This window comes from Pygocentrus nattereri, chromosome 5 (assembly GCF_015220715.1).
Source record: "Pygocentrus nattereri isolate fPygNat1 chromosome 5, fPygNat1.pri, whole genome shotgun sequence".
NCBI classification, from domain to species: Eukaryota; Metazoa; Chordata; class Actinopteri; order Characiformes; family Serrasalmidae; genus Pygocentrus; species Pygocentrus nattereri.
This window is the reverse complement of record NC_051215.1, coordinates 47,328,885-47,352,013: the sequence shown is the minus strand read 5'-3', so window position 1 is coordinate 47,352,013 and position 23,129 is coordinate 47,328,885. Positions and strand designations below refer to the sequence as shown.

Here is a 23,129-nt window from a genome sequence, read left to right as displayed (position 1 = left end):
ACAAATAAATAGATTTTGAAAATGTGCCTTGGGTGCCTAAGACTTTTGCGCAGTACTGTATATATACACGTGTGTGTGTGTGTGTGTGTGTGTGTGTGTTTTCTGCCTTGAAGCTTTTAATTATCTCGGGTACCTTAATTATCTTGAGGTACTTTACTTTTTTTGGCACGGGTTATTCTCTAATAAAGTACTGTGCAACGGTCAGTTTCCATTAGAATAGTATTTTAGAGCAGTATTGCTGCCATCTTCAGGAGAAGGTAACGCGCTTAAGTTTTCCCTGTTATTATCTCCAGATAATTCATTTGAGGGGAAAAAACTTCAGTCATTTTGCAGGCAGGACTTTGTTTTTACCCATCATAGAAAAACCCATGGGGGGGGGGGGGTTTGTATGCATCTCTATCAGCTCTACTTTAAAGTGCATAATATATATATAAGAACATATTTTGATCAGATATTTTAGATATTAAAAGTTGAGCCAGCGATCTTTAAGTATGTAGTGAACTATGTTGGTTTGTGGTTTTGAGAGAGAGAGAGAGAGAGAGAGAGAGAGAGATAGTGATGTGTGTGCACACAGTAAGGCAGGAAAGGCTGAATAAGGCGTTTATAGCTTATGCTTAATGAAGCAGGATACGTTTAATGAAAGGCAGGGCTGGTGTTTATTCCATCTGCGTAAACGTGTGCGTAGTTTGACTCACTCTTCTAACGTCTGAGTTCTTTACTGTTTTCCGGATTGTGGATTACCAGACTGGTTCTTCATTAATAAAGTAAGTCTTTGTTTTTTTGCACAATTTGCACAGAAAGTCGTCTGTAAAAGTTTAATAAAATGTCTGCACGTTTAATAGTTTCAGTTTTTCCTCTTTTTAAGTGTCATTCTTTTTTGTTTTCTCTCTGCATTAGTGAACTGGACAACTAACATAACGGAATCAGAGCAAGGGCCATGGGCCAGGATTGAGAAGCCCTTGCTCCTGGTCATCCTCAGCATTGAGATGGTGTTGGGTATTCTAGGAAATGGCTTGGTTCTGTGTGTTAAAGCCGTGGTAAGAGCAATGGCTTCAAGCTTTCAGGGAAATCCTCCTGTGTTGTTCCACTCACTTAGGGCTGCCTGTTCACAGTCTGAACTTTCATGAGAAAATTCAAGCTAAAACTGCAATGTACAAATGGTTTAATTTTTATAAATTGAACTCACTCGATTATACATTGCATTTAAATATTAATTTAACTGCAAAATATTTAACTCTAAATCAACTGCTTTATTTATTGCACATGTACGTTTCATGCCAGATTTCATATGCAGTATTTTGTCTATGAAATGTAATATTTTGGGCAGTTTCAAGTAGATTTTTGCCAAATGAAGGAGTGATGTAATATTTGTGCATTTCTAGCAAATCTATAAATTCAGTTCTGCACATAATATTTAAAGCTTCACCGTGAGTTCATGAAGGCTTCACAACTAAATATCTAGTCTGAATGCTTTCATTCTGAAACCTTTTCCTGAATCAGAACAGTCATCTGATTTACACTGTAAATACAGGCGTGCTGTGACTTCACGATTTAACATGTTTTTAAAAAATTATGTATTTGACTAAGAAAAACAAACAAAAAAAAATTACTAAAACCCAAGATTGTTGTTGGGGCATCTATGATAAATCTCTTGTGGAATACCTAGTGTCCTGTCTTGCTGGCCAGCAAAATAATTTTTAAAAATAAATAAATAAATCAATTTTAAATTTAAAATTTCTAGTGTAAACCTTTCCCATTAGACCAAGAGGCAATGTGCTTCCCTGGGATTCACTGCAGGTTCTGTTGCTGGTGTCACCATCAATTTTTAAACCAGATATTGTCATAACTTTCAGGCTTCCTAAAAGTTTCTTAATATCCTTTCAGGTTTTCTGCCACTAAAAAGTCTGAGAATCATTTAACAGCCAGTCATAACAGCTCTTGTTCATGACAAAGGAGATGGATTAGAAGGAAATAGGATTGATCCCTTTATGTGAGATGTAGGGTCAACAAGCTTCATGTAAACTTTTGTGAGGCTGCAGAAAGGGTTACCTGTTGATTACTCATCCACACAGATCATGTTTGGGCAAGCAATGCTGCACAGTAAAATTCCTGCGTCAGCTGAACCTTCCTGCAGGTCCTTTGCTGTCATATGGGGGTTTTGCTTTGCTTTTTTGGAAGTATATAAGCTGGTCTATCTGAGTTTTCTTGGTCTTTCCGATTTTGCCTTGACTTCCACAGTATCCCTCAACTTCCATTTCTTTCAGACAATTGAAATTGAACGGGTAGCATTTTATAGCCTTCCACTGCTTCGAAGACATCATTCGGCTTTTTTTCCTCTGCCAGCTGCTTGGAGGAGCCCATGGTTGCTGAATGTTAGCCCAAAGTTTGAAGGGTCAGAAACTGTATTATGCTCTTGAATTCTCATTAGCTAACAATTCCTAATAACATTATTGACTGGCCCAACCATTCCTAATGAGTCAATTAAAGCCTTGCAGAGGTGTCAAACTCAGGTCCAGAAAGTAAAAGTCCTTCCCAGGATTTTGTTCCAACAGGCTGGCTTCTCTAGTTAGATCACACCACCAGCAGAGCTGTCCAGCGTGTTGGAACAAAATCCTGGGAAGGACTTTTACTTTCTGAACCTGGATTTGACACCTCTTGCATTATCAATTGTGGAAAAATTTGAAATTTGAAATATTGTGTTTACTTGTTTTTGCTTCCAAAATCCAAAAAATGTGTAATCTGGTTAGGGGCACCCAAGTATTTGCATATAACTGTAATACATAATACATACATGAAAAAGTAATTGAAGCAACTTTGAAAATTGTTCTTGTTTGCATAAATTAAACTGAAGATTTGCTTGAAATTTGAGGGCGGTATTCTGTATCACTTTAAATAAGGTTTTTTCTTTCCCTCTCTCTCTTACACAGTGTAGGGACCAGTTTCAATGTGTTCACTGGGTGCCGTTTGTCAGTCTCACTCTGTCTGACTTCTTCTGTGCCGTGCTGATCATAAATGGTTCCTTGCTGGCCATCTTAAATGGGGGTCAGAGGTCTCCATGGTGTGAAGTGGTCAGCCTGTTTAAATTCACCTTTATCACGTCGTCCATCGGAAGCGTAGGTGTGAACTGAAGCACTTCATTACAGTGTGCATAATATTACTGTCCATAGATGTTACCCAGGTCACTCTGGGTATTTCATTGTATATTTACATATAATATTTACAATATTTATATTTATTATGATCTATTTGAACTTAAGGAAGTAATTGAGATTTACTTAGTATGAACTTAATGAAATTAGTAATGCTTATAAGAAAACAATACTTACATTTTAACATTTATTTTTCTTTTCAAATGAAAAATGAAAAATTCAGATTTATCATGAGTTTAATTTTAAAATGAAAAATCTTTATTCCAAAAAATAGGCTGTCCCACGTTTTCACGTCACCACTGAAACACACTTTTAGTGCATAAGCAGAACCTCATTTTAGCCACACCTGTGCATTTTAGAGCAGGAAGTGAGACTGCATCCCGGTCCCTCATGGCCACATGGTGAGCAGTTAGATCTTATTGTTTTGAAGTAAAGGTGCCGCAAAGTCTTAAAATTTGCTAAAGTTTACTAGGCGTTATTATTGTATTTGTAGTGACAAAATGGATTGTTCAATCATTTGTTTTAATGAAAGAAAAGTTTCAACTCTGACTTTGAACCAATTTGGCAGAAAGATCCGTATTTACATTTACGGCATTTGGCTGACGCTCTTATCCAGAGCGACTTACAATTTGATCATTTTACACAAGTAGGGTCGAAGGTGGTGTTAGGAGTCTTGCCCAAGGACTCTTATTGGTATAGTGTAGGGTGCTTACCCAGGTGGGGGATTGAACCCCAGCCTACAGCGTAGAAGGCAGAGGTGTTAACCACTACACTATCCAACCATATACAGGAAATTAGTATCACTTGCCCCGATTCACACAACATTCCATTCATCTTTTAATGAACCCTTTGTTTTTTGTTCTTCTCCTTTAAACGACAGCACTTCTCTGTATCCAGCCATTTCTGGAGATGGATTCCAATGGAAAACGGTTGTCTGTCATCACGGCAACGGTATGCTTGGCTTCATGGCTGATGGGTGTCGTGTTTGGGACGGTGCCAGTGATCTACGATTGGGTCAGGTGAGAACAGCGAATGACTCGGATCAACTCAGGTCAGAAAATAAGTATGAGTTATTAAATAACCCCTGAAAATTAGGTATGATCCCTCGGAGATGCTGTGTGCTGTGTTTTGGGAGACCAGTTACTCCGACATGTTGGTCTACATCCTCTGTGCGTTCTCCGTCTCCATCTTCCCCCAAGTCCTCATCATCATCACCTGCTCCTTCTTGACCTCTGCTGGATATAAGAGGAACTCTATCAGGTGTGCTGTGAAAGAATTGCTTTCATAAGAACTTTATAGAAGGGAAAACATTCATATCATATTTTTCTTCTTTTAATAGGGTTTAGGGTTATATTTTTATTCTTTTAAAATTTGTGTGGGTTTATATGACAAAAACAATTGGTACATGACCTCTCTTTATCCCTTAAACAATTATCATTACTGAGGCTTTAAGACTGATATAAAAAAGCAGTTCAGGCAGCCACACTCCTTATAATGTCACCGTGATTGGGTGGATCTAAACAGCTGTAGGCCAAAAAAGTGTATAAACAGTATGTAAATGACAGAGGTGGACGAAGTAAACAAATCATGTACTTGAGTTAAAGTAGAGATACCCAAGGCAAAATATTTCTCCAGTAAAAGTAGAAGTTCCTCCCTTTAGACCTCAACTTGAGTAAAAGTACTAAAGTATTTACCTTCAAATGTACTTAAGTATAAAGTAAAAGTACTAAAAGAGTAATTCTGGCTCTGATGTCCTGTTATCATTTTTATAACCAGACTGGCTTCATGAACTCATTTCAGGTGAAAGTCCTCCAGCGTCTCTCTTGGTAAACCAGTCTTTTAATAGAACGTCATTAATTAGTGACGCTGACGTCTATTAAAATGATCAGAAGCACAAAACACTGAAGGTAAACAGTTTCCATCAGGGAGAACCGAGTGGCTCTGAAATCACTTTTTACACACAAGCAAAGTTTCAGTTTCAGATTTATTTACAACTTAGTTCCAAGTTTAAGTTGAATAAAAACTGGCTTTAAACTCAGGATCACAGATGAGCTCCTTTACTATGTTGATCTGTTCATAAACATAAACCAGCCCAAACTAATTTACTATAAAATGAAAGTGTTTGTATGAATTCAGAAAAAAAGAAACAGGCCAGTCTCGACTGCATATGTGGACATATTTCTATATTGTGCTCTATTTACACAAAGTTAGGTTAGTTCATCATTTAGGTGACGCATGTGCTCCCAAAGTTTTACGCTGCTGCGCTGATGTTGAACCGTGTGCTGCACTGGGTCGGTATGACCAACAGGTCATACATAAACCAAAAGGAACAACAGATTTCTCATAATGTAGTGGAGTAAAAAGTAAAAAGTCGCCCAAGATGGAAAAACTTAAGTAAAGTACAGATACAGGAAAAAACTACTTAAGTACAGTAACTAATTACATTTACTGAGTTACTGTCCACCACTGATAAATGAATAGTTTTTTCATGACATCATAGACTCTTTAAAAAGGTGGTTCAAGGCTTTTTAGTAAAGGCAGTGGTTCTATATAGAGCCATGAACACTCAAAGAATCCTTTGCATGAAGAAAGGGTTCTTCTACTGTTACAGTGCCAAGCTTGTTGCAATAGAAGAACCCTTTTTGGTGCTATAGAACCCTTTTCAAAAAGGTTCTCTTTAGAACCATCTACAGCACATTCTCCATCAATCTGAAGAACCCTTTCTTCATGCAAAGGGTTCTTTGAGTGTTCATGGTTCTATATAAACAACTTTCTTTACTAAAAACCAGTTAAAGAACCATCTTGTTTAAGTGGGTAGAGTCAGTAAATTTGCACTTTTTTCAAAAACTTTTCTAGCATAATTTCTATAAATGAGCAGCATGGCCTGGGACCTGTACAGTACATTTAGAAACTTATACAAGGTTCACACTACATCACACTCTTTTATTCCAAAAAAGTACAAAAAACTTTTTTCTTGATAAGGGCCCTTTAATGTTACTTAATGGAACTAGTTTTTTTTTCAAGTAATTTGTTTCTTTTGAGGGCGGCACGGTGGCGTGGTGGGTAGCGCTGTCGCCTCACAGTGAGGAGGGCCTGGGTTCGATTCCCCGGCCGGGCGGCCAGGGTCCTCTCTGTGTGGAGTTTGCATGTTCTCCCCGTGTCTGCGTGGGTTTCCTCCGGGTTCTTTGGTTTCCTCCCACAGTCCAAAGACATGCAGTCAGGCCAATTGGACATGCTAAATTACCCCTAGGTGTGAGTGTGTGAGTGACTGTCTGTCTGTCTGTCTGCCCTGCGATGGACTGGCGACCTGTCCTGCCTTCCGCCCGAAGACTGCTGTGATAGGCTCCAGCACCCCCCCGCGACCCTGACGGAGAAGCGGGATGGATGGATGGATGGATGGATGGATGGATGGATGGATGGATGGATGGATGGATGTTTCTTTTGGTCCATTTATCTTAAAATGTTTACATAATGTGAAGGGCAGCAGGCATTTTTTCTCACACACACTCTCACACACACACACACTATCTGATCTGCTTATCCTCCTGGGTTGCAGGGGGTGCCGGAGCTTATGCCAAGCGGCAGCAGAAATTTTCAAATGGCCTATAAAAATAAACGTTTACGCTTTGTTTTGGCAGGTGTACGGTGTGATTTGATGAAATCAGTTTTATACTCTGTCTGTGATTTAATGTTATTGACTCACCTTGTTCCTACATCCGTTTTAAATGCTCCTTTATAAAGAAGAAATTATTCGGACCAAACTTTAAAGTGAGCTAGTACCTTTCTTTATATACATACTCAACGTTCAACTGATTAGAGCACTGCAGGCTGCTGCTGAGACTGAAAACCCTCCCCTCATCCTCCTTCTCCCGTCTCTAGCCCGGCAGATCTCTCTTCCGTCACTCCTCTGCTGGTGGTGTCCTATATGCTCTGCTACACTCCCTTCGCTGTGTCAGAGGTAAGAATCTTTCTCATTAAACAAACAGGAGAAGAGTTCCTGCTGTGACAGAAACACAGATCAACAGGTTGTAGTTGGATTATGATTTATTATTTGGTCATAATGTCGGTGAACGTTGCTTTGTTTTACATGACATAGTGGTTAAAACTGAATTCCACTGATTTTTCAACACTTCAACATAATTCAGTGTTTTCAAGACTAAACAAAGTACCTCAGAGTGGCTTGAGGTAAAGTTAACAGTGGTGGTGATAGGAACCAGACATCCAAAGTGCTTAATGCCTCTAAAAGCTCCTTCGCAGAAAGTTGTGAGGAATAAGCTGCCTCAAGGCTGAATCATTGTTTTATAATATTTCTGAGATACATCCGGCCCGAAATGAATTTTTAGATCCACTCACGGCAAAGATGTACAGACACGGCATTATGAGGCAAAATAGTCCCCAAATAAAACTTTTTTTCTGAATATAACACTATTTTACCATAATCAACATCACATCTAAAACTCATAAGACAGGTGTACGTTCACTCGGCACTGCTGATAGTAAATAGACTGGCTATATTTGCCTGGTAGACCTTGGACAATGGTACCAGTGGTTCCTATCACCTGTACTGTAAAGAAATGACCCTTCACATATACAGTCTGTTTTCTTTAGGGCATTATGCAAACATTCAGTTGGTACAGGCAGGATGTTTCTACATTACACAGAGTGGAATAAATGAAGATATGTTTGGAAAGATTGTGTAAAAATCTGTGTATTCTGAGCAGACCTTCTCCAGGAGGACCATGATCCTCACAGGGCTTGAATCTCAGTTATTCCAGCACATTCCTATTTTACCTTTGTTCATATAAAACAGCACAAGTTAAAAATCTTTCACCTTAAATTTGATGTATAAAAAATATCTGAAATTTCATTAAGGGGGAGCTAAATCTATATCAGTGTCAGAGAGCGCCACCTAGTGGGCATAATAACCCCATAGGTTGACTCTGCACACAGAAAAATGCTGACTTTGCTCTGTTGCTCCTTATTGTTACCTAACAGTTCTATCAGTGCTAAAGTTAACTGTAAATGTACTTTAGATGATTCTGCTAGCAAGGCTGGACCTGTCACCATCTCCTGAGTGGCTGAGGACACTTGCATCGATAATGGCGTATCTGGACTGCAGTCTGAACCCCATCATCTACTGCACCAACCAAGGCTTCCGAGAGGCACTACTTGCGCTGCTGTGGAATAAGAGAAAGTCAGGCTTTCCCGAGCCTGTGCTGACTTGCATGAAAAAGCTAGAGATCTGAAACTAAATGAAGTGAGACGGAAAAAGTGCAGCACAATCAAATGTAATCATGCCAACATCTCAGGTCAACCGTCTGTTAGCTGCCCACTGGAGGCTGGCATATTAGCTGATGTATCCAACACAGAGAATGAAAAAGGCTCAAAAGGCCAGACCCTCCAGCTGCTGTAATGATGTTGATGGAATATATTCATATAGGTTTCTGTTGTCCCTCGGAATTCCACTACAAAATAGCTCACAAACGTGAACTGGTTACCAAATTTCCGCATAATTGCATGGTTAACATGTAAATAAAGGCCTTCAGGTTTGATGTGAAATACTTTGTCCTAACGTCAGAATTCTTCACAGCCAAAACACAACACGTGCTGCTGTTTGTAGCAGGGTAGAGAAAACACTCTGGCCTCAAATATATTTCTTAAACCAATTCCTGCTGGAGAAGTAAATGCAGGGCACTGTAATGCGTTTTCTTTTCTTTTCCAAATGACATGCTATTCTATTACCATCTACATTACGTATGAAAAGTCAGAAGACATGCGTAGGTTTACTGGTTGTTACGCGTAGTAAGTAGGCATCGTAGACACCGCAACCCGATTCCTATCATCACCACAGTAAACTGGAATTTCCCTGGAATTCTTTTTTTGCGTTTACTATCACTCGAGTGTTGTTTTACTTTTGAAGTAAAGGCACTTTGGTTGGGTTTAGGCTGCTCTGCCCAGGACACTCTGGCCAGATCAGGAAAACCCTCATCTGATGACGCGTCTTGAAGGTGGGATGAACTTTTGCTTTTGGGCAGCTCGTCGGGGCCAGAGTGCTGCGGAGCCTGTGGGAGTTACGATGTGTAATCGTCCACAAAATAATCCTCCGTTTCGCAGTTGTCCGAGAGCAATAATCACTTGAAATCATTACATCATTTTCGACACCTCTGGAGTATTACTCTGAATATCGTGGGCTGGAGGTTAGGGGACTGGCCCAGCGACCGGAAGGTTGCCGGTTCGAACCCCAGCGTCGACAGTCCATGACTGAGCTGTCCTTGAGCAAGACACCTAACCCCCAACTGCTCCCCGGGCGCCGTGGATAGGGCTGCCCACCGCTCCGGGTGTGTGGGAGGTGAAATCTCCCCGTTTGTGGGATTAAAAAGTCTCACTTAAACTTATAATTGACCACATTCCTGAATAACATCTGTGACGTTGCAGCTGAGTTCACCTTTTCTTTAATCGACTCTTCTGATTCTTCGAGTCATCGCTGCACGTGGTGGTTCAGGCTGCTCTGTCCAGGCGGCGCTCATGTGCGTTTGTGCGCAGTTCTCTGCGAAACGTCCGTGAGGAAGCAGAAGCTGTAGTGGAACTGAAGAATGTCGCACACTTTGGACCAGAAGTGACCCGTGAGGCGCTGGAAGGGCCACCACTGCGCCAGCTCGTGGTCCAGCAGCTTCAGCAGCACGAAGCCCGCGCAGGCCAGCGCCGCGAGCGCAAAGTAGCGCAGCGACGAGGAGTCCCCGTGCGCGCGCTGCAGGGTGGCGGCCGCGTGAACGGCGGCGGCGATGTGGACGGCGAGCGCGAGCTCGAAGCCTCTCTCGTGCAGCAGCGCCAGCGCGTAGCTGGCGAGCGAGCAGGCTTCGACGGCGAGCGCGCGAGGGCCAGACCAGCCGCGCGCCACCGCACCACACCAAACGGGCACCCACGCGAAGATAGGAAGCGTGAACCACTGGTCCAGGACGGCGGGCGCGCGGCGCAGCGTGGCCAGGCGCGTCCACTGCACGGGCCCGTAGAGCAGCGCCATGAGCGCGAACACGTCCTTGGCGTAGCGGAGCGCGCGCTCCTGCTCGAGCCCTGGGGCGCGCAGCCAGTAGATACCCACGACCGCGTAGCCCGCGTTCACGAGGCAGTTGAACGGCATGGCGAGGAAGCCGGGAAGCTGCGGGAGCGCGCGCTCAGCGTAGTGCTCATAGCTCGTGTCCACCAGCACCTGATCGAAGACCCCGGTGTTGGCGACGGCCACGCAGAGCAGGAACGGGACGAGCACATGCACGAGCGCAGACATCCCCTGCTCCGGAAGCAGCGGGCAGTGAAGTCCAGCGGTGTTTGGACAGGAGAGGGAGATGCTGCACGTGGAAGCGCGCGACAGGAACGCGCACCTTCTCCCGCAGATGAGGCTTCAGTATGTGCACAGTCGAGAAGCCAAAGGGCCTCAATAAGATCCGCTGTAATCAGTGGAGTGGGCGCAGCACAGCTGGACTGGACACGACCCGTTACTGTGTGCTTCACCACACCAATGACCTCATCATTCGCAGGAAGTTTTATGTAGGGCTTATTAGAGCCACAAAACATGTGACTGCCACCTGCCGGAACCTAAGTGAATAGGCCGGGCTGCTTCATGTACCCCTGCGACTGGCGACCTGTCCACGGTGTATCCTGCCTTCCGTCCAATGACAGCTGGGATTGGCTCCAACACCCCCCGCGACCCTGAGGGAGAAGCGGCTTAGAAGAGTTTTGTGTGTGTGTGTGTGTGTGTGTGTGTGTGTGTGTGTGTGTGTGCTTTATGTACATGCATTTTATATACAGGCCGTTCACTGTGCTTTACATAAATAAAAGCAGAAGAAACATCAAAAGAAAAAAATAAAGATGAAGTGCTTAAGAGTAAAAAACTTTAAAAGATAAAAAAAATCTTAAAATGAGCTTCTTTGGTAGAATGTAGGCACATGAGAAGAGAAATGTTTTTAGCCTAGATCTAAAAAATAGTACACACACCTGTACACGTGCATTTTTAAATGATCAAGGTACAAATAGTGTAAATGTAAAATCTGAGGCACAACAATGGCTTTTAGGTCCAACTGTGTATCATAAATAGGTTTTTCTCAGGGCAAAGGTGCGTATTTGTACCCTTTCATAAACTAATGTTTTAAAACAGAACAATAAAACAGGCTGGAGGCGAGACAGGGTATGTAGAGTCAGTGCAACATTAAAAATATATGTTGTGTTGGTAGATTATGGTACAATTATATTTCCTAACTAAACGCATGAGGACGAACCCTTGAGGGTACCCCCCCCCCCCCCCCCCACTCCTCCAGGACAGTTCTGTGCCACCCCAGACCAGGGGTGTCCAATATTATCTGCAAAGGGCTGACATTGTCCTCAGATGCCACCTCGGCCTCAGTCTGTGAAATTTGTGTCCAGCTAGATCTGCCCCTGTCAAACGTAAGTGCTATTATTTTGAAATGGAGACAAAGTAAACTCACAGATCGGGGTCGCCGAGTGCTGAAGCACATAGCGCCTATCCTCTGTTGAATCACTCACTACAGAGTTTCAAAGTGCCTCTGGAAGCAACATCACCAAAGAACTGTGCCTTGGCAGCTTCAGAAAATGGGTTTCACTGGCTGAGCAACTCCACACAAGCATAAGATCAAGATGCACGAGTCCAAGCGTCGGGGGTGAGTTGTCTAAAGCACGCCTCTGCTGGACACTACTGGAATTGTGTTCTCTGTAGTGATGAGCTATGCTTCACCACTTGGCAGTCTGATGGACGAATCTAGGTATGTCAGACGCCAGGAGAACAGCACCTACCAGAATGCACAGTGCAAATAGTAAGGCAGAAGGGATAATGGTCTGGGGCTGTTTTTGAGGGTACAGACTCGACCCCTTAGGCTTTGTGGCAGCAGTTTGGGAAAGGACCTTTCCAATGGCCTGCACAGAGCCCTGACCTCTAACTTGGAATGGAATGTGTAGGTGTTAAGAAACCTCAGGCGATTTAGTTTATGTAAAACTGCCATTTCTCTGTATGTGTGTGTCTTAAAGAGAGAGAGAGAGAGAGAGAGAGTAGTGGAGAATCCCCAGTGACTTTTGTTCTGATTTAACTCAGTCAGTTTTGTTTGTCTGTGTTCATTGCCCCTGGTCGATGGTGAAGAGTGGTCGATGGTGGAGAGTGTCCAGAATTCGCTTACAACTGATTTTTCTCGTTATCTATCTGGCTATGTGAGTGTAAAATAGAACAGCTGTGCTGTTTTCTTTTAGTGTGAAGACAAATAACACTAGTCAGCGGCAACACCACACGAAAAAGAAAAAAACGTTACATTTTACCCGCTTGATTTGATATTGATTTGATATGTTACAGTACATGTGAACGTAGATACTTTTGTACTTTCACTGAAGTCTGTTTTTGGCCCTAAGCCTCCGCGTTAAACTGCATAAGATTTCAACACAATGCCCAAACTTTCTCGGTGCTTTTATGCCCCTGCTAATCAGAGCACTGGAGAACAGTAACAGTAGTCACAGCAGTGCTCATAACCGGAAGTACTTTACAGTCAGGTTAAAATGCCATTTGTACAGAAAACCAACTGGTATGGGCAGTTTTAGAAGGCAGCCGAGGCACTCAGAGGCGGGAGTGAGACAGAGGGAGGGGAACAAACCCTGGTTACCTGGCAGGAGACAGAAAAGCATTAGAATGAACGAGAAAGAGCAAGTTCAAGAAGTGATGAGGAAGGGAACCGAATTCACCGAGAAGGAGGCCGAGGTCTACAACAGAGGTAAGAAAAACACACAAAGGGAAAGTTTTGAGATAGCTACGGCCGTGTGCAAATGTTTGCACACCCCTGCTCAAATTTCATTGCTTTGTTGATTGTCTATGTAAAAATAACACGTGTGCCACAGCGAATAAACATAAATACGATATTTCCTGCTCGTTTTAGTAGACAGCATCTATCCATTTGCTGAGTGTAACATGTTATATAATATGAAATATAAACTTTAACCAGGCGTTTACTTTTTTCTGACATGTTAAACTCAAAATATAAACAGTAATTGTGCTTCAGATGTGCACGTGTGTGGAGGATGTGTACATACGTTCACATTAAATCGACAAAACATGCGCCCAAACCTTTTTATTTTGCCTGTATGCAGTTGTAGGATTATTTGAAAAGACAGAGAAAAATGACATAGACTAGAAAATAGACACCAAGCTCTAAACAGCATAAGCCAATGTGTTGAGGGGTGACAGCGGATTATACAGCCAAGAAAAGCTGCATCATGTTCTGATCCCTGAGCATAAATTACAGCTATAAAATAACAACCTACTTTTTGTGTTATCACTATGTTAACATTTGGTTTGAAAATAACTTGTCAATTGATTTCTCCACATACTGCGCTCCACTTAATCCACTTAAACAGGACTAATTATGCACTTTGTAATTAAGCATGCAGTGTCCTATAATAACTATTGATGTCTATGCTATGCCCAGAAAAGCTGTAACAATTTATCAACATATGATACAATATTGTCACATTGCCCACCCTCTCTTTCTGTCTTCACATTCAGATGACTGAAGGAAGACAGACAATCCACAGTAGCTCTGTGCTTCACTCTATGTTGAACAGATCCAAGTCTAATGAGAAGGTCAAGCCATCCGGCCTACATACGTCTAAATGGTATAGCCACCCCAAGGACACAGATCAGAGCACGTGTGAAGTTACTGTGGACAAATTGGAATCAAATTGTCCAAGGAGAGACCATTCAGATACCACAAACGAGCCTCAAAGTTTAGAGAGCGCAGTCAGGAATGGTGCTGATGAAGAAATTACAAGAAATGACAGACTGGGAACTGACTGTCAAACGTCCAGAGCTTCTCCAAGCATACTTCTCAAACACAAGAGAAGGAAATACACGTCTAATCATTTGCGCAATCTGATGAAGGAGAAAGAGGAAGATCCAGAGACCAAAGGTCAGCTTGAGCGGGAAAGTGTGAGGGCGGAGCCTGTGCCAGAGAAGGAAACTTCTAGAGCGGAATCACATTTCAATAATGTGAAGGACAGTCCGACTCGGGAACAGTCATTAAGCCATGGCCCCATACAGCTCTTGCTTCTCACCCCAGGCCGAAGTGTTATCAAAGGAAAAACAGTGTCAAATACAGAACTTGGACCAGCTCCCTCAAAACCACCCCTATCCAATGAATGCCACCTTAGCTTTGAGAAGGATGGAAAACCTAAGACTCAAGAACCTTCAGACAAGGACAAACACATGGCTAAACAAGGTCTGGACTCATGCAAGACCTTTGAGAATCCAATCAGTAGGCCAGCGCGACCTGTTTCTGATCCGGTACCGAATGAAATAAGAAGTGATAGATCTCTCTCAGTCCCAAACAGCGGCTCTATGGCAGATATGAACAAAGCTGACATGCATTTTGGCCAAGCAAATGAAATTCCAGAACAGACAGCCATGCTGAAGGCAGCTATGCCAGAGCCAGTGGACTACGATGGCTCTAAAACCCAAAAGAGGGTGAAGACGAAGAACATCACTCAAAAATTAGTAGCAAGGTTGAAAGAGAAAAATGGACGTGAGCAGAAGAGAAGCAGTAGGAGCAACCATGATGATGAAGGGGAGGCACGATCTGTAAGTCAGTCTACTCAAGGAGTATTACGTGATTACTAACTATTCTCTAGCAAAACTGGCCTATGTCATTTATTTTTACAAATTCTGTTTAAACAGCAGCGTTGTTTATTCTAAGTTCCTTGATTTTCAATCATACAAATACATTATGAATCAGGTTACTTCTATGGAACAAGCAGAGTCACCAGTGAAGCTCCAGCCTAGCCCACCCATCCCCCCCAAAGAGAACTCCACTACGGTGCATGTCAAACTACAAAGGCAAGTATCAAAAAAAAAGTCAAAATATATTTTCAAAAAAGTAGTTCCTTTTAAAAAAAATGATGTAGCTTAAATTGACATGTTTTTATCTTTGACTTGTTGTTCTGATACAGCCGCCAATCAGCAAGAGGGCAGGTCTTTTAGATACATCTGGCCAATCAACGTGGATATAAATGACATGTAAAAGATAAAATGTAGAGCTTGTGAGTAGAGCAGCTCTATTATTATAATAATAATAAATAAATAACCGATAAATAAATAATAAATAATCTGACCCTGTATTTTTCAAGGTCTTTCCTAGTGCCCAGGCAAGTCAAGGCATGACATCGCCCCTGTCTGACCCCTTAAATATATTATTATAGAAGCTTATTAATCAGCAATTACTATAATACTAAGATGTATCTTATGTAAAGAGTGGACGTTTTTAAGCACCCACTGTCCTTCAGAGTTTAAGGGGTTAAGGTGGCCCTGTAAAGCTCTCAATCCCAGCTTCAGGGTCCACTCATCCAAGCATCATTTCCAGACCAGCTCTAAAAACACTTGACCTAGGTAAGATATGATGTGCGTAAGGTGTGATGATGTGCAGGGGGCTGTGATGGGATGAAAATGCTCCCTGAATTAGGGCCCTGGGGACTGTGAATGAGTTCAAATAACTTGTGCAAAACATGATAGTGGTAATGCGAAGGGTGGAGTCTTGATCATGTGTTATCTACTGCATCATTTTAAAGGTCCATCTGCTGTATAGCCAAAAGAATTTTACCCAGCGTGACACTTGCATTCCAAGCATAAATGTTTCCAGTTCAGTGACATTCCAACATTCCTTTGAAAGAATGACCCCTTTACTAACGCAATCAAAATGCTCTTTTAGCATGAGACTGGAAAGGCCCCAATGATGAGGTATTTATTAATAATGACACAATGTGATATATTGTAGACTGTGCAATGAACATGGCTTGTGGTGTGTAGAATATTAGTATCCCGTTATTCCTCTTGCATATATAAACTGTTTCACTGTAAAGGCCCTGGGCCCTGTTTCTCTGAAGCCAACCACAGCATCTTACTTCTTTGTTACTACATAGCGTAAAGTCATGGTGTGTCCAAAAGATGCTGTTTTCATGCAGGTGCAAATTACAAAAGCTTTGCATAAAAGGCTTATAGACAAATAGAAAATCACAGCTCCGGAAAGCTACGCAGCATCAGATTGGAGTATTGGGTGAGGATGACGTCATACATGCATCATCAAAGGGTGGAACTGGTTGGGACACACTACATGCAAGCCTCCAGCTGAATAAGTTAACAGGCTTAAATAGGCTGCACATTTCCATAGTACAACATTACAAAAGCAAGTGAACCTGTTACAGTGCTGCACTTAAAATGTAACAAGAGTTAAACATGAAACTTGGGCCATGATGTTATGTGGGACTGGTATTCAGGACTATCCAAACTGAAAGCTGGTGAAACATCTTGTTTATTGTCTGTAAATGAGTTCCTTTAATGACTTTGTAACTACGTGTTGTTTGGTCAGCGACAGGGTGGATTCTCCCTTGGAGTCATAATATGTTTTATATTCAGGATTCTTCCTAATAATATCTCAAAGCCTTGATGCCATAATTAACTAGCCATGCAGACTTTGTAATGACAAATAAGAAGTGTTTCAGTTTTCAGAAGTTTGGACATAGAATCCATTACTTGTGAAGAATTGCATAATCTGACTAGAGAACTGTTATGTATTAGCTGTGGTTGTGGTTGCCAGGTGTGTAGTCTTTAGCTTGCAGAGTAATGAAGTTATATAAGCAGTCATGAATAACAGATGGAGTAGTTTGCTCCCTAGTGTGAACATAGCGAATCTGGTCGAAGCTGGTTAATGATGGTCTGATGCTGGTCACCCAGCATGTGTCACGATTGGCCCCTCTCAGTCCGGTCCATGTGCGTTTGTTTTGGTTTTCTAGTCCTGCCCCCTCGTTTCGTGACTCCACCCCTGATTGTCTCCACCTGTGTTTGCACCTGTCCCTTGTTACCCTTATGTATTTAAGCCCTGTGTTTTCCCTGGTCTTTGCTTTGTTGGTTGTTATATGTGGTGTTTGATGTTCTGTTTGTTCTGTTTTGCTTGTTCTGTTGTATTCTGGTTTATGTCATGTCTGTCCCCCGACCTATCCGTATTGGCTCTATGACTGTGGACTGTCTCGATCCTGATTTTGGATTTGCAGTTAATAAATCTCGCTTATCTCAGCACGTGCGTCCGCCTCCTCGCTCCCCCATTACAGCATGGTTGGGGCGGCAGCACACCAGCATCCAAAACACAACATATTCTGGTTTTGCTAGTGAAAGGTTTTGTTAGTCTATGCTGTGTTTCTAATAGGGTTTTATCCATGATTTCTTCAGTTTGAAAAGAGAAAGGCATCATGTCACATGATTTCTGGGCAAGTTCTGCTGTTGAATTCGACACTCCTTCAAGGGCTAATCTAATAAACTTTACTTAATCTAATGAAGTAATGTAACATGCTCTAAAATGGCCTTGGGGATTCCTAGAGAGGAAATGGTGAGGCCAGCTGGATGAGGGTTTACATTCCCTGATGTCATTAATACAATTAAAGCATTGTCACAAATTCCTGTAACTGGAGATGAAAAGCACTGAACAGTATAACAGCAGTGTTGAAACATGTTATGCTGATCTGTGTTGCGTAAATGCATTTGTGCATTAAAAAAATTATTAACCATGTACAAACGACAAGTTGTGAATGTCCATCAGGCTGAAAATGACCACCGTGTGAGAGTTATGGCTAACTAGATATGCTCTATCATATCTACCAGAAATGACCTTCTAATATTTTACATTGTTGACACAGGACTTTTACGTTACAAGAATTCACGCTCAACCTGGAGCCCATCAACTTACTGGAGGAGGTCCTTACAGGTGAAGAATGGGCGAGGTTCCTGCCTGCCAAAAAAGGCTCACCACAAGCTGAATCCAATGCCCGTTTACAGACAGAGAGCTCTGTTCCATTGGATGATGTCCAGTCTCACAGTTTGGTTGTAAAGCAGGAACTATCAGCAAAGAAAGATGAAAGTCATTCAGATGTAGATGAGATTAGTATTAGTGACACCACTTTAGACAAGGTCAGCCAGTCACGTCAAAGACAAGACAAGCCACACTCAGCCATATTTGCTGTTCCGAAGGCACTAATAACTAACGCTGCAGTAAAACAAAGAAGATCCGAAGTACCACAGTATGAACCCTCCAGTGACGATGATGTTTATGACTTCGTGGAGGTGTACATGTTTCCAAAGGAGGAGCCATTGAACAAGTCAAAGGCGAAGGAACTACCACTCGACGTGTCTGCAGTTAAGGTAAGGACCACTACTGAACTCGTCGCAGCGGTTTAAGATTAATACAATTGCATAAGAGAGCAAAGGCAGAGACCACCATTTCATTTATTTGATTTCCAGTTAAAATAGCCATTGATAGCAATTCATTCTTTTGTCAGCATCAGGAAAGAATACATTCTGTCATACACTGATCAGGCATAACATTCTGACCACCTCCTTGTTTCTACGCTCACTGTCCACTTTATCAGCTTCACTTACTGTATAGCTGCACTCTGTAGTTACAGACTGTAGTCCATCTGTTTCTCTGATACTTTGTAAGCCCCTTTAACCCTGTTCTTCAGTGGTCAGGACCCCCACACAGCAGGTACTATTTGGGTGGTGGATCATTCTCAGCACTGCAGTAACACTGACAGAACACCTGGACAGAAACACCTGTGTTTGTTTCAGATCTGAAGCCAGAGTGGAGCTTTATCCTCCGCTATCTCTCAAGGATGAAAGCTTTAAGGCCTGTTTATCTGACGAGGATGGTGTTGTTCTTAATTGTTTGGAGTATTTTTTGAACTCCACTTTTAGAAACCTTTCCTTTAACTTTCTTCTTCCTTATGCAAGTGGATTGTCTTATATTGAATCTCCTGGAAATACCTCTTTACACCATTTTAGACACACATGAAAAAGATATTTGCAAGGCAGTTAAGATGAGTTTGGGTAGCTGCTTGCGTGAATGCTGTTGTCTCTTTGAAGGGGAATATATTGGCCACTGGGAACAGCTGTTGTTAGGAGGACACAGCTATAACTGGGTGGTGTTAAGACTGGAAGGATGGCAGTGGGGTGCACAAGAGAGGTCACATTAAATACTGAAAAATCTGATATCATACCTAATGTGAATGAAACACGCCTCTTTCTCTCTTCTCTGTTTTACAAAGTCTTTAGGAGTCTTAGACAATTCTGCACTTAAAAGTCGAATCCACTTGAGCAAAAAGAGGATGCATCGACCACCGAAAAAGAGGATAAAGGGTGAGAAAGTGAAGTTACCTCCAAAGAATAGCACAATATAGCACCATGTGTGTTGGGGGGGGCGCTAAGCAACGATAATGAATTAATGTCCTCTCTGTCCCTGTCTCCACACTCCAGAGAAGCCAGAAGACACACAGTTTTCCAAATTCTACACATCCTGCACCCCTGTGGACCTTTCGCACCACTTCAGTGCCTCTACAACCTCATCCTCCGATAAGTCTGCCATTGCCTCGTCTGTATTTTACACTAATGTCACAAATTGGACACAATCCTGTGACTCTGAAACTTCACCACCTACACCTGCTGATGAGAAGGTTAGTCAGAGCAAGCTTGTAACAATGTCTGACTGAGTCTCACTGAATTACTAGATATTACAATGATCATTAAATTAATGATGCTGTGTTTAAACCTTGCTATATTTCCAAATGTATTATTAACTTCATAATCCATACAATCCATATATGGAAACTAAACTGCAAATGCAGTCCATTTTAAATTCACCGATTTGTTATGTGAGGTAAACTAAAGCATTTACTTTTACAATTTCTTCTATTTGTCACACTTGAATGTTTCAGATTATCAAGCTACCTGGGTTATCTCTAAAATAGGAAATTTTTATGGGAGAAAAATGCTGTTCAGCCCTGCCTGGCCCTATGTGACAAAGTAATTGCCCCTTAGCCACTCAATCAAGCAGTTAACCAAATTCACTTGATTATTGGGTTCAATCACTTAAACATCACTTAAATAGAACCTGTCTGGCAACATGAAGCAGGACAGAAGGCCTCAAAACGCAGCACATGATGCCACGTTCTAAAGAGATTCAAATACGGATATGAAACAAAGTCGTTGAAATCTACCCCTATGGAAAGGGTTACAAAGCCGTTGATAAGGATCTGGGTCTCCAGCAAACCACAGTGAGAGCCATTATTTACAAATGGAGAAAACTCGGAACAGTAGTGGACTTTCCCAGGAGTGGCTCCCTACCAATATTTCACCAAGAGCGCATCAGTGTCTCATCCAGGAAGTCACAAAAGAACCCAGACAAACATCTAAAGTACTCAAGTAAGTCCACATCAAAATGGTTCAAAAGAAGCTAAATTAAGGTTTTGGAGTGGCCGAGTCATTAAAAGTTAAAGCCCTCCAATGTACCCGAATTAAAACAGTCTTGCAAGGAAGAGTGGGCCAACATTCCTCCACGGAGATGTAAAAGAGTCATTGCAAGTTATTGCAAATGTTTGATTGCAGTTGTTACTGACAAGGGTGGGACAACCAGTATCACCCTGTGTGTGTATATATATATATATATATATATATATATATATATATGTATACATACACTCACTGGACACTTTATTAGGTACCTGTTCAGTTGCTTGTTAACACAAATAGCTAATCAGCCAATCACACGGCCGCAACTCACTGCATTTGGGCACGTAGAGGTGGTCAAGACAACTTGCTGAAGTGCAGACCGAGCATCAGAACGGGGAAGAAAGGGGATTTAAGGGACTTTGAATGCGGCGTGGTTGTTGGTGCCAGACGGGCTGGTCTGAGTATTTCAGAAACTGCTGATCTGCTGGGATTTTCACGCACAACCATCTCTAGGGTTTACAGAGAACGGTCCGAAAAAGAGGAAATATCCAGTGAGCGGTCAGTTGTGTGGACAAAAATGCCTTGTTGATGTGAGAGGTCAGAGGAGAATGGGCAGACTGGTTCCAGATGATAGAAAGGCAACAGGAACTCAAATAACCAACCAGAATCTCTGAGGAACGTTTCCAACACCTTGTTGAAAGTCTGACACGAAGAATTAAGACAGTTCTGAAGGCAAAAGGGGGTCCAACCTTTTACTAGCAAGGTGTACTTAATAAAGTGGCTGGTGTGTGTGTGTGTGTGTGTGTGTGTGCGCGCATATATATATATATATATATATATATATACACACACACACACAAACAGGGTGATTCAAAAAGATTCATCCGATTTCAAAGCGCCATACAACCGTGAGCCTCTTAGGAACCAATAATATACCAATTGAAAGAGGCGTCATAGAGTTTCTGACTGGCTCCCCTCTGAGAGGAGATGGCGACCCCTGAGCAGAAAGCGTTTTGTCTTCTCCACTTCAATAAGAGTGAATTCTTCATGACTGTGAAACATGCAGTGAACCTCCAACAGCTCAGAGCATTCGGCATTGGTTACACAACACTGGATGATATCCAAACTGGAATTGAGGGAGCAGTGAGTGCAGTGGCACCCGACATGCTCAATCGAGTATAGGATGAATTTGACTATCATGTTGATGTTGTCCGCACAGCTGGAGGAGCTCATATTGACCACTTGTGAAATGATATAATAAACTTTAATAAACTGCTCACTTTTACAATTCACGGCACTGTTCTGTAATGATTTACAAGTGAAATAAATCGTTCTAAAATCAGACGAATCTTTCTGAATTACCCTGTATATCAGTTTTAAGCCACAGCCTATATATATAAACAGCCTGTTCCATTCTAAACAAATAAAAAGTAGGTGGAAATGATCAAAGTGAAAATGTTATTGGGACATGAAATTACACAAAAGTCAAAAGTGGACCTCATGAAAAAAATGCATATGACACTCTTATTCCACAAACCCACAAAAAACATGAAAAATATGGACATCTTTCATAAGTTTCAAAGTCCTTTTGGCGCTCAGGGGTTCAGTGCTGTAATGACGATTGCTATACTTTCTAAATTCTGTAATTTTGCTTCTTTCTCTTTTCTTTTCTCTGCAGCTAAAAGCCAAAGAGAAGGTCATAAAACCAAAGCTGTGGAGGCCAAAGACATAGTTATATAAATTAAATAGACACCTGGGATGCGGAAAGGAAGCCTATCAAAAGTAGCGTTATAAATATGAATGTACATACAATACTGTTTACTGAAAGCAGTAAATTCAGTAATTCTAATCATCCCTGATTATATTTAACATAAAAATGTTTTATCTTTATGTCTATCGGTAAACATCTCTGTATATATATTTCTCTGCTTTGTTGTTCATTGGACATGTTTTTATAAAGCACTGATGAACACCACTTTTCATATATTGATTTTTCTACATTACTCTACAAGGACTGGTATGAACCAATGATATAGCTCACTGTAAAAATGTTTATTGAGGGGTGCTCACTGATCTGGCCTTAAGACGAGACGTGATGATCATGTACACTCATAGATAAACTATCACAGCTTTTAAATTCTGAGTACATTGAACTTCTCACATCTATTGGAGTCAACATCCACCAATGAACTCAGTCCCTACACACCTACATGGACATAGATGAGATGAGGTTTTGTCCCGACAGCTACTATATATTCATCATAAGGGCAGTACAAAGACATTGGGATTGGGAGAGAGTGAGTACACTACAACATGTTGTATGACTTCATGCACATGTATGCGTCCAGTGAAGGGCCACCCAAAGGAGAAGCTGGTAAACAAATCACTCATTGGTGCTTTGAGGAGTGCCTCCTGGAAGGGTTCCCTAAAACCCATTTCAGATGTGGTGAGAACAACTGTTATCATAACCAGTGTGTGGAATACCCCCTGGTGTTCAGGGGATCCAGTGTTGTCTGGCTTCTCAAGCGTTGACTGCCGGCTAACTCAGTCATCATAGTGGCACTGATGCTTACTTCAAAGACAACAAAGTGTTTGGTTTTATGATTCTTTTCAAAAAAATACACTCTTATAGTTTGGTAATGCAGCCTTCCACACATTAAGGAAGATCTGACGCA

At 41.8% G+C, this 23,129-nt stretch overlaps 3 protein-coding genes across 5 annotated transcripts; 2 read left to right on the top strand and 1 right to left on the bottom strand.

The window, feature by feature from the left end:
• The first annotated feature begins 382 nt into the window (after positions 1-382).
• On the top strand, positions 383-8,517 carry si:dkey-9i23.8 (C5a anaphylatoxin chemotactic receptor 1). The gene is made up of 7 exons (XM_017710185.2): positions 383-764; positions 898-1,037; positions 2,928-3,117; positions 4,030-4,168; positions 4,245-4,409; positions 7,029-7,107; positions 8,183-8,517. Coding segments are annotated over exons 1-7 (927 nt in total). The 5' UTR covers positions 383-763; the 3' UTR covers positions 8,396-8,517.
• A 137-nt stretch (positions 8,518-8,654) lies between these two features.
• tmem187 (transmembrane protein 187) lies at positions 8,655-10,668 on the bottom strand. The gene has a single exon (XM_017710186.2). The coding sequence runs from the start codon at positions 10,429-10,431 to the stop codon at positions 9,673-9,675; it is 759 nt and encodes a 252-aa protein (XP_017565675.1). The 5' UTR covers positions 10,432-10,668; the 3' UTR covers positions 8,655-9,672.
• A 748-nt stretch (positions 10,669-11,416) lies between these two features.
• On the top strand, positions 11,417-22,372 carry si:dkey-9i23.6. 3 transcript variants are annotated; one of them, XM_017710184.2, is made up of 7 exons: positions 11,417-12,910; positions 13,699-14,769; positions 14,924-15,024; positions 17,871-18,372; positions 19,275-19,365; positions 19,483-19,679; positions 19,941-20,625. In XM_017710184.2, the coding sequence occupies exons 2-7, from the start codon at positions 13,699-13,701 to the stop codon at positions 19,971-19,973; spliced, it is 1,995 nt and encodes a 664-aa protein (XP_017565673.1). In that variant the 5' UTR covers positions 11,417-12,910; the 3' UTR covers positions 19,974-20,625. The 3 variants fall into 3 exon arrangements, 2 of the variants coding, with proteins under 2 accessions (XP_017565673.1, XP_017565672.1); XR_001858395.2 differs by adding an exon at positions 22,133-22,188 and having other exon boundaries at positions 11,418-12,910; positions 19,483-20,427; XM_017710183.2 differs by lacking the exon at positions 19,941-20,625 and adding an exon at positions 22,133-22,372 and having other exon boundaries at positions 11,419-12,910.
• The last annotated feature ends 757 nt before the right edge of the window (positions 22,373-23,129 follow it).